At 47.6% G+C, this 16,571-nt stretch overlaps 5 protein-coding genes across 5 annotated transcripts; 4 read left to right on the top strand and 1 right to left on the bottom strand.

The window, feature by feature from the left end:
* On the top strand, window positions 1-1,384 carry TSTA_083450 (nitrilase; the record flags this gene model as incomplete). Its single annotated transcript, XM_002478031.1, has 3 exons — window positions 1-477; window positions 532-961; window positions 1,107-1,384. The coding sequence occupies 3 exons, from the start codon at window positions 1-3 to the stop codon at window positions 1,382-1,384; spliced, it is 1,185 nt and encodes a 394-aa protein (XP_002478076.1).
* A 374-nt stretch (window positions 1,385-1,758) lies between these two features.
* Window positions 1,759-5,762, bottom strand: TSTA_083440 (nuclear mRNA splicing factor, putative; the record flags this gene model as incomplete). The annotated part of the gene is made up of 4 exons (XM_002478030.1): window positions 1,759-1,785; window positions 1,834-3,118; window positions 3,299-5,372; window positions 5,519-5,762. The coding sequence occupies 4 exons, from the start codon at window positions 5,760-5,762 to the stop codon at window positions 1,759-1,761; spliced, it is 3,630 nt and encodes a 1,209-aa protein (XP_002478075.1).
* A 540-nt stretch (window positions 5,763-6,302) lies between these two features.
* Window positions 6,303-7,731, top strand: TSTA_083430 (ubiquitin-like protein DskB, putative; the record flags this gene model as incomplete). Its single annotated transcript, XM_002478029.1, has 2 exons — window positions 6,303-6,758; window positions 6,811-7,731. 2 exons carry the CDS (start codon window positions 6,303-6,305, stop codon window positions 7,729-7,731), a joined length of 1,377 nt encoding a protein of 458 aa, XP_002478074.1.
* A 688-nt stretch (window positions 7,732-8,419) lies between these two features.
* On the top strand, window positions 8,420-10,705 carry TSTA_083420 (multispanning membrane protein, putative; the record flags this gene model as incomplete). The annotated part of the gene is made up of 4 exons (XM_002478028.1): window positions 8,420-8,463; window positions 8,536-9,874; window positions 9,926-10,378; window positions 10,439-10,705. 4 exons carry the CDS (start codon window positions 8,420-8,422, stop codon window positions 10,703-10,705), a joined length of 2,103 nt encoding a protein of 700 aa, XP_002478073.1.
* A 1,898-nt stretch (window positions 10,706-12,603) lies between these two features.
* On the top strand, window positions 12,604-14,412 carry TSTA_083410 (choline sulfatase, putative; the record flags this gene model as incomplete). Its single annotated transcript, XM_002478027.1, has 2 exons — window positions 12,604-13,014; window positions 13,066-14,412. The coding sequence occupies 2 exons, from the start codon at window positions 12,604-12,606 to the stop codon at window positions 14,410-14,412; spliced, it is 1,758 nt and encodes a 585-aa protein (XP_002478072.1).
* Window positions 14,413-16,571: the final 2,159 nt, after the last annotated feature.

Genomic DNA, 16,571 nt, shown 5'->3' with positions numbered 1-16,571 from the left:
ATGCCGAAACCCCTCACCCTCGCCGTCGCCCAATCCCGCACCCTCTCAACTACACCCCTCACTCTCGCCGCCCTCGAACGAACAACCCGCCACGCGTCCCATCGCGGCGTCAACATCCTTCTCTTCCCCGAAGCCTACCTCGGCGGCTATCCACGCACATGCTCCTTTGGCACCGCTGTGGGCCACCGCGAACCCCAGGGACGAGACCAATTCTTGAAATATTTTAATTCCGCGATTGATCTAGGTGATACACCACTTGGTGCTGGGGATGATTGGGTTGACAGAAAACTGCCCGTAGCGAAAGGGAGAGAGTATCGTGGCGATGGGACGAGAGAATCTTTGGAAAAAGTTGCGAGGGAGACGGATGTGTTTATCGCGGTGGGATTGATTGAGAAGGCTGGTGGGAGTTTGTATTGTGCTGTTGTATATGTTGATCCGAAACGGGGTGTGTTGGGGAAGAGGCGGAAAGTGATGCCTGTAAGTCCGTCCCTTCTCTATCCATGAACATTCTAAGAAAACTGACGGTAGCAGACAGCAACAGAGCGCTTAATATGGGCTCAAGGATCCCCCTCAACCCTCAAAGCGGTGACAACCGAAATCAACGGCGTACAATTAACTATCGGAGCAGCAATTTGTTGGGAGAATTACATGCCCCTTCTTCGTCAGAGTCTGTATTCACAAAACGTCAATTTGTATCTTGCGCCGACGGCGGATGGACGCGATACTTGGCTTCCGCTTATGCGGACAGTGGCGTGTGAAGGTCGTGCTGTGGTGTTATCTGCTAATCAATGCGTGCGAAAGAGTGAGCTGCCGGATTGGATCACGGGTGTTTCGTCTACTTCAGTCGTCCGCGGGAAGAAGGATGGAGAGACGAAACAGAAAGATCCGCAGGAAATCACATGGCCGCAATCAGCGGGTGAACAGTTACATCCTGACAAGAAGAGAGATCAGATGTATGCCAGTTTGGCGGTTGAAGATGACGAGACTGCTATACGCGACTTGCGCAAGGATTTTTCAAAGCAGTCTATCTCAAACTCATCTTCAAAGAAAGGTCCCCAGCCCCTCCCCTAACTACCTATGATCTACACAAACTGACAACTACACAGACCCATCATCAGAAGAATACATCTCCCACGGCGGCTCCTGTATAATCGGACCCCTAGGCGAAATCTGCGCCGGTCCAATCTGGGACGTCTGCACAGACGACAACGATCCAACCTCCACCAACTCAAATGCAATAGGAGACGGTCTAGTCATCGCCACAATCGATTTTGAGGATTGCGAAAGGGGGAGATTGGATCTTGATGTTGCGGGGAGTTATTCCCGGAATGATTCTTTTAAGCTTACGGTTGAAGGGTTGGATTTGAATCCGCCTCCTTTTTAAACTGCTTTTAGCAGAAAAGAGGAAGGTTGATTTATTATAAGCTGATAGGTGTACCGATTGATAAATTACGATGAAGATCTGTAGGGCAATACTCAGATAGAACCGTACTCAAAGATCATCGGTAGGGTTATTCTTGTCTCGTACTACCGTTTCCCAGAGGAAGATGGTGTATCCAGCTCAAGATTAGATGATGAATAACATCTGATCGAGCGAGGCAAGAGACGTCTTACATATAATATTGTGAAAAAAGGATGAATTCAATTAGTCATTGATTGACATCATAACGTTAGTAGAATTAAAGCGCTCACATCCCCTGCAACGCCTCCGAGACTCCGCTAGATGTACAAGTAAACAACAGTAAACGATGAATGGACTCAGTAAGCCACACGGGTTCTCATGTCCTAGAATATGTTAGCATGTATCAAATTCAAGACATCGATCAAACCTACCGAGATCTTGCGCTCAATTTCCCGAACACTCCGGTCCAACTCCCCAGCAATCATGAGCTTTTTATCATTCGGAAGAAGGAAGTAGCTTTCGCACAAATCACCGTCAATCACGCCCTTGACAGGAACGTAATAACTTCGGTATATGAGATGTTCCCGTCCAGCTAAAGGCGGATTCTGAGAGGCAAGTTGCATCTCCAGGTTTTGAAAGAAATCGACATCCTCACGGCTGATAAACGGAATCATCATACCGATTGTACCCTGCAAACCAGTCCACACGAGAATGTCTCTTCCTCCGACAACCAGGTTAGTCTTGTGGAGGCTTGTAGGAATATCTTGGGTATAGAAATGGACCATCAGATCCAATCGGTTTGGTGTCCCTTGTAGATATGAACGTTCATGAATGAGATGCGCGCCAGAACCATCTTCATCGGATTCCTCAGACACCTTTTTCGGGCAACGAACAAGCCACAAGTTACCGAATTTATCACCTCCGGCTGTTGTTTCGTAATCCACCATTGTCGTGGCCGTAGTCCAGCGTGCAATAACGTCATCAACGAAAGGTATCAGTTGGTTTTCTTGGTACTTATACACCACATAAGTAACACTCTCTTGCACATCGCTGACAATGATACGGCTGCCTTGAGTTTGTAAGCCCACAATAAGATTTGGAGAAGCTTCAACTTGGCACTTTCGAAGCATCTGCTTCATACCAAGATCGTAGACCCTTAGATTTTTACCGATACCGGCAACCAGACGTCCTTGAAAGGCGAGAAGGGCAAGGGGCGGCTCCTCAATCTTGGTCTTGTGAATGAATTCTAATTCTCTACCGTCCTCTTGGAATCGATAGATATGAATGAAACCTGCGGAGAAAGATCTCGGATACGTCACAACATCTTTACCGGTACCGACAACCAAGAAAGTCTCGTTATCTTGACTTGCAAATGAGACAGCTGCAACGCTGACAGCAGACTCATTCTCTTCCAGTTCCAGGCGTGACAGAACCGACTTGGAATTGATAGGGTCAACGACTTCAATGCAAGAAGCCCAATGGCCGGTAGCTCGTGGAAAACCGAAAGTTTCTGCCGGAGGAATGACAGCTTCCCCATTTTGCAATTTGGAGTCTTCCAGTAAACGAGTTTGTGTAGCTGGAGCGAGGACATTGTTTTCTGACTCAATAACGTAAAACAGAGGTTGCTCTGGATGTTTCACAAAATGTCGTGGCGTATATGCCAGAGGAATTGACTCTTGCAAAACGTTGTTGTCCAGTTTTTCAATGGAGAAGATCCTATGATCGTCAATTAGCGAAAGCAATCACACATTCGTCAAGGCAGTAGATCAATAAATGACAGTATCTCAGTAGGAACAATTGGATATAAAGATTTATAGTTTTTCTTCCACACGAAAGTTCGGACTCGCGTCTCATCATGATATGGGAGTGATGTGCAAAATCAGGAGATTGTCTTACCGTAAATTTTGACCCTGAATTCCGACCATGCCCTCCAAGCACTGCTCACTGGAAAAGTTCCATCCCCATTCTAAACCAACATAGTCCAAGGGAGTAAGCATGAAGCTCTTGGTTTGTATGTCAGAATACCCAAGCCACGGGCGAGAGCTAAGAGCAAGAACCGCAGACTGGCCCTTCACGGAAACTCCAAACAGCTTTACTGGCTTGGCGCCTAGGAATCGTGTTCGAGTATCGGAAAGCTCGCCAGTAACTTCGTCAAGCACCGTTCGGAGATAGACACCAGAGTACAGTCCGATGTGCAGATACAGCGTTGAACCGCCAGAGGTCGAATCGGCCATCGACATGATGTTTAAGGCAGACGGCGCAGACGTCAGAGCTTGCACGGACTTGTTCTCTAAAGTCGAGTCCGGATCCAGGCTCAAAATTCGAACAGTCGAGTCATCACAGCCGACAGCTAGGAAAGAGCTTCGTACACGACCCTCAGGAACTTCACCCAAGCTCAGGGATGTGACTGTGCCTGACATTTGACGCTTTTCATCGTACTCGGCCAGCGAGCCATCCGTGTCCATCTCAAAGTACACAATCTCACCAGAACTCAAGGCAACTGCGACTTGGCGCTCGTTGGTAGCGGCAGCAACAATCGTTCGATGCTGAGGCGCAGGCCATTCATTGACGCGATGATCGGCAAGAATATGTCTGATTCCTTTGGGATGAACTTGGATCAAAGAGTCTTCGCCAAGTTGTTGAACGGCCAAGGTAGGTGCCGTAGACAGAAATCCAGTATCTGTGACTTCCTCAACTGTTTCGCCGATACTGAGAACCAGAGTTCCATTCGTAAAGGACAGAACAATATATGCGTCAAACTCATCCTTACGGGTCAGCTTTGTGGTCCAGACAGCTGACGGGACGCTAGGAAGTTCAGACTCGACAATCTCAGAGACATCAAGCCCATGCTTGAGAGTTCTGAAAGTACTCCTAGCACCCGTACCACATATGGTGTAAATTTGCGGGGCATCTTCTGCTAACAAATCTGTGATTTTGCAATCCATGATGGGGTTCAGAGAATTGACACTTTCAACCAGGTTCAGATTCTCGGCGTCTCTCACATTGAAGTAAACTGGAATTATGGGGTCGGCTAAATCGGCGGAGACATCATCACTTGGGAATTCGGTTTCTTCATCATCGTCACCGAGCTTCTCGAACTGATAGAAGTGATGATTGCCTGTTTCGCTCGCAACAAACAAGAAACCACTCTTCAAGATCAGCAGGTTTGTGGCGATGGGAACAGTGTCAAAGTATTTAATTTTGAGTCGCTTGACCTCACCGGTAAGCTGGCCGTTGTCATCTTCGACCATGTCGATGGTCAATTTGAACAGATCACCGTCCTCGGTTTGCAGCAAAAAGAAGAAGGCACCCCTCATCTTGTGCATGACACCAGCTGTGATAGATCGCTTCCGCTCGGGGTTTTCTGTGGGACCTCTGCGGCGAGGAATTGGGACACGGAATGCATCTTGGTTCGAGTGTCGATATGTGATACTGTCTTCAGCGCACACAAGCACACCACTCGGACCATCGGCACCTCCAGGAACTTGAAATAATATATTCGAAGTTCTGTCTATGACATCCGACCATCTGCGAACCACATGGTTCAAACCAAGATCAAGCTCATAGTATACAAGTTGTTTTTCAACTTCCTCGTATGCTCGACCGGTGGGATCCTGGTCACACTCGGAATAATCTACTTCAATGGCGGCGAAGATAGGATTGTCATATCCCACATCTAGAGCAGTAAGAGCAAAAACAAGTGTCTGTGCCTTGTGTGCCTCGAGAGGGGAGGAGATTGTTAATTCTGCTTGGGAGTTACGGTTGAGAACATAAACAAGCTTGTTCTTTTCGACCGACGCAATGAGGCAAGCTCGTCCTTTGGGGTCCACTGCAAGATACTGGCCAGGAATCACGCGTCGCACACCCGACTTTCCAAATGTCTCCAGATGGATGCGGTTGAATCTATTCTGTGACGGTACGTACTCAATAATGGTAATACGACCCGAATCCGATCCAATGATGATGTAATCTGTACAATTTTCAGCACGGATCCAAGCTATTATTGAAGAGCTTCAACGCTTCCGACCGAGGCACATCTGACAATAGTGGCTGGTTCCCGGGAGCTTCACGAATCACTAAAATGACTCTTCCGAGGGGAAAGAGAGTGACACATACCTTTGTTACTTCCGGCCAGCCGGAAAGCGGCAAGAGATCTGATTATACCAAAGACATCCTGCGTATATATCGGGGTGACTTTGCCTTGAGCGGCGTCCGGGCGATGAATTGTAAGCTTGGATCCCGACGCCGTCACGATCTGTTGTTCCTTTGTTCCCGCAAATTGGCCAAGTATAGCTTGCGTTACAGCAGTCGGATTCTGTATCGTCAATGAGTACATGAACATGTTCGAAGTGGTCGCCATGGTGGGCAGCTCTGGGCTCTGTCGAGCGCTGCAGGGTGTTTGGTCGCGTTGCCGAAGACAAGGATTGGTCAGAGATCAGGTTTCCATCTCCGAATTAAGAAAAAGAAGAATAGTCCCAGAGACCACACCTTTTTGTGCCGCTGACTTCCTAAAGGCTGGCTTGATCAAGGACGATGCGTCCTGTCGTCGAAGTAAGAAGAGATTGCAGACAGGGAAGCTTGCAAAACTTGCACGAAAATAAGCTGTGGCTTTAGCGTGCCAAGAGCCAAGACAAAGTTGGTGCCTTGAATATAAGGCACCAAGCGGGACGGCACATCCATTGGTTTCTGCCAGCTTCCGAACGGCATGACATTATCCCGTTGGCTGTCCTACTAATCACTCATCTCCCACCAGGAGCTGTCGGGTTGTGACAAGTAGATTAATTCGCATATCTATTGCAAATACCAGGACTTGATTCTATCTTAGATTTCGTGCTTTACTTGGACGTGCTGGCGATTGGTCTTTCGCAGTCAACTGAACTCTACCCCTCTCAGCGATATCATGGCGGACGACGCTCCGGCAGCGGAACCTGCCTCCATCACGTTCAGCGTTAAGGCATCAAACGACGCCAAGTATACCTTCACATTGCCAGATTCGACGAGTGTCGCCGATTTGAAAGAGAAGCTGTCCAGCTCTGAGTACGCAGAAACGCCTGCCGATCGCCAACGATTGATTTACTCTGGTCGGGTGCTTAAAGATAACGAGACTCTGTCATCCTACAAGATCAAAGATGGGCACACCATTCATCTAGTCAAGAGTGCGGCTAGCAATCAACGACAGAACCCACCTCCCCAATCTTCCAGCAGTGGTGCTGGCACGGCGCCTTCATCTATACCTGGAGTACCTACAAATATTGCCGCAGGAACTGGAAACAACCCTTTAGCTGGCCTGACTGGAGCACGGTACGCAGGCTTTGCCCAGCTCCCGGGGGCTGGAATGTTTGGACCAGACGGCGGAGTGAGTAGACCAAATTGAATAGAGTACTGCGACATCAGCTGACAGAGTCCAGATGGGACCTCCTCCCGACCCCGACCAGATGCTCAGTATGCTTGAGAACCCTCAAGTACAAGCCACGATGAACGAGGCGCTCCAGAACCCCGCCCTTATTGACTTGATGATACAACAAAACCCAATGTTGCGAGAGATGGGCCCTGGCGTGCGACAGATGATGCAAAGTCCTGAATTTCGACGAATGCTGACCGACCCGGCGGCGATCCGTCAAATGGCGCAGATGCAACGAGCATTTGGCGGTATGGGCTTTGGAGGAGCTGGTAACACCGCGTTCCCCGCCCCTGGAGTCACGAACGCCACCCTTGAGGAAAACCGTAACCAACAGCAGCAGGGTGCTGACCAAGCTCCTGGTGCAAATCCGCCTGTCAACCCGTTCGGCGCTGGTGCGAATCCTTTTGCCGGTCTTTTTGGGATGCCCCCTCTTCAACCGCCGTCAACGACCGGACAGCAGAATATCACCACCACCGAGTCGAACACGACTGGTACGCAAGCTGCGACTGATTCTTCGGCGCAGAATCAACAAGTTCAGAATCCTTTTGCTGCTCTTTTTAACCCTGCGATGTTCGGAATGCCACCAGGCCAGAATACGGCAGGTGGTGCATCACAGGCGCCAAATTACAACAACCTTTTCAACCCTCAGAACAACCCATTCATGCGCGATCCTGCTTTGCTACAAAACGTAATGCAAGCCATGGGCGGAGGCAACGCAGGCGCTGGTGCGGAGAACCCTTGGGCATCTCTTTTCGGTGCTCCTCCAGCCGCAGCCCAGCCTGATAACCGTCCTCCCGAGGAACGATATGCAGAACAATTGCGCCAATTAAATGACATGGGGTTCTACGACTTTGACCGCAACATCACTGCTCTACGGAGAAGTGGCGGGAGTGTGCAAGGCGCTGTTGATTTTCTGCTGAACAGTTAGTTCACAACATTATTTCGCTCCACATGTTCCATGATGATCTTTTCTTTCTATTCATCTGGTCGATTATCACGACGTTTCATAGCTTCAATGATTCCTTATGTGCATAACTTTGATACGAACTGTATAATGAATTATGCTTTGCTGATCAGGTGGTTATCAATTATTTCTCTCTGTAATGCAAATAATAGATTATATTAGCGATATATTCCAGACGTTGATGACCAATGCAATTGATTATTGAAGCTATCTAGAAATCAACGCAAGCTTGAAGACGCGCTAAACCCAATTCGTAACTATGCCAGCTTGCCCCCAGTGGAGCTAGCGCGGAGTTACGGCAAACCGAACATCAACTCATTTCCCCTTGAGAGTCGATAAACAAAGACCTCGACGTTGAAAATGCCGGAAGATCGTGCTGATCCATGGTAAATCATCTGTACACGTCGCGAACACGAGGAATTTGATATTGATTTCGAAGGGACTTTTTGCCGTTTACATTCGTTATCGATCGGTCCGGCTACCTCCCTTGTCGAGTGCTAGCGCATATCCTCACGATTATATTAGTCTGATTGCTATCGCCAATTGATATCATCTCAGAGGTTCATGTATACTCGATCCATTAGCCGGGGAGTTACGTTATACTCTTGAAGATGATGTCTATACTACATTGCCATGGCTGGCGGTTAATACCATGGCTACTGCTGATATCTGTTTGCCAGTCATTCTACATCCCAGGTGAGCTACATCCTCCCCGATTACTGCTCACAGCTCCTAATTTCGGGTTATTGCAGGTTACTCTGTCGTTAGCTACGAAGACAACGAACCTATTCCTTTACTGGTCAATAAGATCTTCTCGGATCACACCCAACTGCAATATGCCTACTATGACCTCCCCTTCGTTTGCCCACCCACTGGTCAGAAACATGGAAACTCCCCTTTCGGATCTGGACATAGCCTATCCTTAAATTTGGGAGAGATATTGCGGGGAGATCGGATCATGACGTCGGATTTTGAGCTGGTAATGAAACAAGACGTCGGATGTCGCGCGCTTTGTACCCGTGAAGTGGATCGAAAGGCTGTCAAATGGGGTCGTCAACTCATCAAAGATGGATATGTGGCCGAGTGGATTGTCGACAATCTCCCGGCAGCAACGAGTTTTGTGACTATTGATCGTAGCCGGAAGTACTACTCGAGCGGATTCAAGCTAGGATACCAGGACTTCTCACCAGCTGATGGTCTATCACGTATCTATATTCACAACCATTTCACGATCGTCATTCGATGGCGCAAAGCTCCCGGAAAAGCAGGCGATGAAGGGCGAAGCGTGATTCTAGGATTCGAGGTCTACCCTAAGAGCATCGGGTATGAAAATCGAGATGAAGATGGATGTCCCAAGGACGTGCACGCAGAGAACTCACATCTGGAGCTCTTTATTGCGCCGAATAACAAGGAATATGAAGAAAAATATCACGATTCATCGTATATCCCGCAGCTTGGTGAGGATGCGGATGATGGTGCTACGATGAAGATCCCGTATACCTACTCGGTCTACTTCCGGGAAGAGACGTCAGTTGAATGGGCGAATCGGTGGGATTTGTTTTTCACTGATCAAGTCGATAGCTCCATGACACATTGGCTTGCAATTATTAACTCGTTGACAATTTCTGGTGTGCTCGGTGTGACTGTTATCGTTATCTGGGGCCGAACGGTTCAAAGCGATGCCAAGGGACGCGGAGACTATGTTTTAGAAGAGGGCAAGCTAAAGAAACGCCGCTCCAAGTCGCCGAATAAGGAACCCAAAAAGCCAGACGAAGGCCTGCTAACCCAGGACGGTGATGGCGAACCCCTGTCTGACGATGAACTGGAAGATGTCGCGGGATGGAAACTTCTTCATGCGGATGTTTTTCGTCTTCCGGCTCATAGTGGGCTGCTCGCACCTTTAGTAGGATCGGGAACGCAGTTACTTTTCGTTGCGGCTGGGTTACTCATTCTCAGCTGCTTGGGAATATTGAACCCTAGTTTCCGAGGCGGTTTCGTCACAGTCGGATTTGGTCTGTTTGTATTCGCTGGATTGTTTTCGGGCTACTTTTCTGCTAGACTGTATAAGACGCTAGGAGGTCAGAACTGGCGGAGCAACACCGTTATCGTAAGTGGTCTACACAGAACGGAATGTTTTCTGAGGCTAACTTCTCCGCAGACGGCTTCTTTATTCCCTGGACTGACATTCTGTCTAATATTCATGCTGAATCTGTTTGTCTGGGCTCAAGCATCTAGTACAGCACTCCCATTCGGTACTTTGGTAGGACTAGTCGCTCTCTGGCTTCTGGTCCAAGTACCTTTGGTATATGCCGGTAGTTGGTTCGGATACGTACGAGCAGAGCCATGGCAACATCCAACAAAAACATCCCCAATTCCTCGACAAATTCCTCGACAACCGTGGTACCTCCGAGGTATCAACGGGGTCATTCTCACTGGCCTGATTCCATTCGCCGTCCTCTTTATTGAGCTGCTGTTTGTCTTCAAGAACCTCTGGCAGGATAAAAGTGGATATTACTACGTGTTCGGATTCCTGAGCGTGGTCAGCACAATCTTAATCGTCACAGTAAGCGAAGTAACAATTATCGCGACATATAACCAGTTATGCGCAGAGGTACCCCTCCCACCCACGACCAAACTTGATTAACCATTTCGACTAACAACCATCTAACAGAACTACCACTGGTGGTGGCAAAGCTTCCTCACTGGCGGCAGCAGTTCCTTCTGGATATTCGCCTACTGCATCTGGTATTATACATTTAAACTACACATAACCGGCTTTGTGTCGAGTTTGCTTTTCTTCAGTTATAGCTTTTTGGCGTGCGCTGTCTATGGACTCTTGACGGGGACGGTTGGGTTTTTGACGGCGTATGCGTTTGTGAGGAGGATATATAGGTATGTCTGCCCCCTTTTGTGGGTGCTTTTTGAGACTTGGTACTGATTTTGACTTTGTTGGTAGCGCTGTTAAAGCGGATTGATTCGTTAGGGGATTGAGAATATTTAATAAGTCGATAGACTTCTACTTCTACCACACAAGTTTTATCTTTGTCATAGTGTGGAAGATCTGACTGACGCGGAATGGACATACATGGGCTTTACTTTCCCGATATAGGTAATAATAGCGAGGGCTTTATATCAAGAGAGACCTCCCAGGGTTATTCAAGGTAAAATCATCACGTGCATTGCCCTCTGGGGCACTTCAGATTCGGGTGACGGGTCCGCGACGGATGTCCGGTGGCAAGTCATCTCGATCCAAGGAGATCTACGGAGTAGTTACATCGTATTCTTGGTATGAGTCAGAAACAAACCATCATTGTGTAACGTCTTGGGTGTACATATGCAACATTTCAGTCTGATAGATCCAGGCGATTGCTATGGCGTGATCAACTCCATTATTTTCATGATTTGGTATACTCAATATGTGGTCTGATCGATAGACAAGGCGAGTATGATGATTCTTCAATCAGCATGAAGTCACTCCAGTCAAAAAGCCAAGATGGGCAGAATACAGCATGTATTAAACTAGTCTACATACAGACTAGCGCTATGCATTCGCCTAGCGGAGTACGGAAGCAAAAGAACATCAAAATCCCCAACCAATCAGAGCCCGACAGAATGGCGCAATCAGGAAATAAGCACCAATTAGCGCGGATAAGTGGATCTGCGATAAGCGCGGTAGCACGTAATCGGCGGACCCAATGAGATCTTTTCTAAGGTGCAACGATTGGAGGGATTGTCGCGTGGAAGATCATTGAGGTATCGATATTGTATTGCGATTGGTGGGGTAGACGGATGTACTTAGATGGGGTATTTTGCAGGATATAAAAGTTACATACTGTACAAGTGTCCTGCATACGGAGTACTGGTTCTGAGGGTGTATCAGTTTGGTCAAATTTACATGTGGGCCATTCCTTAGGCTCAGGATATCACGGGTAGTATTCGATTCTATGTGATTCTCTTTCTTTTGCTGGTCTTCTGCCAACAAACCTCGTTAGCGTATGTGGGGTTATTGAAGCTTTTTTCTTCTCGGGCTGATAAGACAAGACATTTGTGTATCATTGAATTGGATTACTTACTCGTACGTACTCAGAAATACTCAGAAGAATGAATGGTCACGCGATACTGGCCCTGCTTCGTTGTTTGAGGATATTCTTCCTTAATCAGGGAGTCCCATCCATTGTCTTGCCGTCTTTCAAGACGGTGACATGTAAGAAGGAAGTAATACATACTGATCCCCTGAAAATCATACGTGTATGTAATGGATGGCGCATCTATTCTTCCTGCAAAGTAGAATTGGGTTGAAGCTGACTAACCCCACAATCACACCATCGCACGACATCGCCCCAGAGAATGACTCTAAATTCCTTCGGCAATCCCAGGCGGTATCTCGGATTACCGTGCGAGACGCGTACAGACCGCTGTATCGTGTTAGTTTATCAGTATTCGGTACCCGACAAGCCGCCGTATTGGTACGCGCGTACGCGTACCGTACACGTAATTTTCGATAAGCCTCCACCTCCTTCCCATTCCAGTCAGGCTGCAAAGAGGAAAATCTTCTGGCGTCATTTAAAAAAGCCGCCTCTTCCTTTATACTTTCTCTTTTCTGTCAATCTCTCCAGCGTTGCTTGTTGTTTCTGTTCCATCCCATCATCTATCACCCATTTGCCAAAGGTCAATATTATTATTCATTGCTTCTTCTTCTTCTTCTCTCTTGTAATATTCAAGTAGCCGGGCCGAGGGGTCTGGTCGACACTGCATCTACCCAGCAAGACTGTCCATACTGTTGGCTTGGTGTAGATAACTGAATCTTCAAGCTTCGAATAAACCGAGAACGCAATCATGGCGACCAAGCAACCCAACATCCTCTATATTATGGCCGACCAAATGGCCGCGCCACTCCTGTCCATCCACGACTCTAACTCGCGCATCAAAACCCCCAACCTGGATCGATTGGCAAAGGAAGGTGTCACCTTTGACAATGCCTATTGTAACTCTCCTCTTTGCGCGCCCTCTCGCTTTGTCATGGTGACTGGCCAACTTCCTTCTAAAATTGGTGCATACGACAATGCTGCTGATTTGCCTGCTGATGTTCCCACATATGCACACTATCTCCGTCGGGAGGGTTATCATACTGCTCTAGCCGGGAAGATGCACTTTTGTGGTCCGGACCAATTGCATGGATATGAGCAGCGGTTGACGAGTGATATCTATCCTGGTGATTATGGCTGGTCTGTCAACTGGGATGAGCCGGTATGTGTCGTGCTTGATTGAGCAGAGTGTTCAGGCTGATGATTTGAATAGGATGTGCGCCCAGATTACTATCACAACATGTCTTCAGTCCTAGACGCCGGCCCAGTTGTTCGCACAAATCAGCTCGACTATGACGAGGAGGTGATCTACAAATCGACCCAGTATTTGTACGACCATGTTCGACACCGCGGCGATCAGCCTTTCTGCCTGACTGTCTCCATGACCCACCCCCACGACCCGTATGCCATGACCAGGGAATTCTGGGATTTGTACGAGGATGTCGATATCCCTCTACCCAAAACAGCCGCTATTCCACATGATCAGCAGGATCCCCATTCACAGCGTGTCCTGAAATGCATCGATCTCTGGGGTAAAGAAATTCCCGAAGAGCGCATCAAGGCCGCTCGTCGCGCATACTACGGAGCATGCACTTATGTCGATACCAACATTGGCAAACTTTTGAAGGCGCTCGACAATTGCGGTTTGACAGAAGACACCATCATTGTTTTCACCGGAGATCACGGCGACATGCTGGGTGAACGCGGCTTGTGGTACAAGATGACCTGGTTCGAGAACTCGGCGCGCGTTCCGTTTATTGTTCACGCTCCTAATCGATTTGCTCCTAAGCGAGTCAAGGAGAATGTGTCGACCATGGATATCCTTCCCACATTTGTCGGCTTGGTCGGCGCTCAGTTAGAACCCAGCCTGCCGATGGATGGCGTATCGCTGCTTCCATATCTTACTGGAGGCGATGGGCTCAAAACCGATACTGTTTTTGGCGAATACATGGCCGAGGGATCGCAAACCCCTGTGATTATGATACGCCGCGGAAAGTGGAAGTTTATCTATTCATTGATCGATCCGCCTATGCTGTTTGATCTCGAAGCCGATCCACTCGAGAAAACCAATTTGGTCGCAGGTGTCCCGATTCCCGCACCAAAGATCAAAGAGACAGCCATCAAAGGCGCAACAGGGCTACCCACTCCCCCCAACGGCGAAGCACCGGATGCCGTCACTTTTGTCAGCACCGAGAAATCATTTTTTCCCAAGATCCCAGCTCAAGTGGTCCCGACACCTCCACGAACACCCAGTCCCGCCTTGCCTCTTGCCCTCCCCGAGCAAGATGATCCAGCAGCTGTCTTTGAGCATTTCCTCGAAGAAGTCCATTCTCGCTGGAACCTGCATGCCATTCACGAAGATGTGGTCCGTTCCCAGCGGCGTCGCCGCCTAGTTTACTCTGCATTGATCAAAGGTGTCCCTACTGTCTGGGACTACGAGCCTCGCGTCGACCCCAGCACTCAGTACGTGCGAAACCAGAGCAAAGGCAACCTCGACAATGTCGAATACCTCTCTCGCTGGCCACGGGTTCCGACCGCGCCGACCACGACCAGATTCTAAATCCAATCGACAATATACAGTCGCATGACTCACGATTTTTTTCTTCTTTTCCCCCTATCTCACGATTCAGCGAGTTTTTGTTTTTATACCCTTAGAGATTTTTTTTTCTTTGGTTCCCGCATCATTTGCCCCTCCTATTTCTTTTTTCTGCTTCTTATCATGCATATAGCACGCAATTGTTTAGTTTGCGGGAAATAGCGTTGCATGAACCTATGAGAGTGTGGCAATAGGTCGAAGAAATGCGGGTTTTCACTGACGTCTGATCACCAGCGCAAAACTTGATTGTACAGATATTGTTCTTGTTTACGTCTGTCTCTTATTTTGTTGTTCGGGGTCAAAAAAACCTGTAAATATTTGTTTCTAATCTAGTCATTACGTAAGCCTGTTGTCGGTTTAGGGTTATGCTATAGTAATTTTATACGCAGTGAAAAGATGATATATATCCTATCGACACGATATGATAGAACAGAAACACGAAGAAACACGATATAAAACACACCAGGATCTCAATTCCGGTGTAGACACGTAACCCGCAAAAGTAGCCAGAATGCGCAATCTGTAAAAAGGTGGTGGTAGTGCCTCAAGAATTAGGCAGCAGTCGCCCAGTCACCGACCTTTCGGAGTTCAAATACGGAGTTGATTTTATGGAGTTGGAGTATGGGGTAGAGATTACATACGTAGGGTGTTTCGAGTAATTTGGCTAAATAATCAAAGATAGACAAATGCAATCAATGTCTTGAGAAAAGTGCATAAGAGTTGGAAGAGGGTAAGTATAGATTAGTAATACCCTACGCCCAACGCACGGTCTTGAATCGTATTTTGAGTTGAATGAATAGATCTGGGGCATGAGTCAAACTTTGTATGAATTCAGGGTTATCGCATTGGGGCACTAGAATAGAGTTATGTAGGTAGATATACCGCGGAAATACGCATCATTGGAGCGAAGAAAATGTGAACAATTGAATTACGTTTCTTCACGAACTCGGCAGGAAAAGATGTGAATATGGCTGTTCTGGGAGATGTAGTCATAAGGCGCAGATTGAAGTTTTATAGGGTGGATTCAGTGGAGACGTGTTAGGGTTTGTAGATGGCCTAGGACGCCTTATGACAGCTTCGTTACTGGGAGATCACTATCCTGTTGAGGAGTATGTTGCGAGAGAGTAATGGATTAGATACCACTGAATATATACCAAGTATCCGCATGGCGATTTAGAGAGATATCTCTGTCACCGACTCAGATCTGACTCGATTCACTCCGTATTAGCCCTAATGGTGAGTCAACAAGCAACACGGCAAAAATGCCGAGATAGTGGGGACGTCAATATCAACTCCTCCACTTGACTACACAGAGCGTCTGAGCATAACAGAGAGAGGAGTGAGTCATCTGGGGCAGGCTAGTCCCTTACAAGGGTTCGTACGCGAATCTGGGCCATAACAAGGACCTTGATGGATTCGGAATAACGCCTTTATACCGCTTTATACGGAGTACGTACGGAGTAAACCTGCTATTCCGAGGGTATATCATTTCAGTCAATTCAATACGATGAGTCTATTCCGTGAGCGACATCGGCTTGGATGGAGATGTCTAGCCTAGCACGTGGACTAAAGGACTCGAGCTTTTCACATGGGCATAATTCAGTCTTCGTATCCATGGCTAGAAACCAAGAATACTGATTGATGGACCGATTGTCACAGGGCGGGATATGATCAAAGCCACATACAACTAGACAGAGGTTTCCAACCTGACCTTGTCTTAGTCACCTAACTATTCCCTATTCCATTGATACATCTACCAAATATACATACAAAACTCTGTAGCTTAGGGGATACTAACCTCTAAATGCAGGCTATGTATGGAATCATTCATCCATTGAGTGGATTGCTTAATCCGTCCCTTGGATCATCCCCATGCAGCAGCAGAATGACTCAGGCTTAAACTTTTTTTATACGCGAGACATCCATTATTTTTTCTTTCTTTTTGCTGGGATATATTGACGCCATAACTTTTTGATTTATAATTCAGATTTTGCGTTGCTGTGAATCACCACCATCACTTCAAATTCAATTGAGTCGTCCTATATAAAGGCTGTTTATGGCATTCGTCTGACCATCGAAACAGCCGAACAGATATTGACTGAAAGTATAGTCGGATCACAACA

Source organism: Talaromyces stipitatus, genomic scaffold, assembly GCF_000003125.1.
Source record: "Talaromyces stipitatus ATCC 10500 scf_1105507295527 genomic scaffold, whole genome shotgun sequence".
Taxonomy (NCBI): Eukaryota; Fungi; Ascomycota; class Eurotiomycetes; order Eurotiales; family Trichocomaceae; genus Talaromyces; species Talaromyces stipitatus.
Note: the sequence above shows the minus strand (reverse complement) of the source record. Positions and strands in the feature narration are given on the sequence as shown.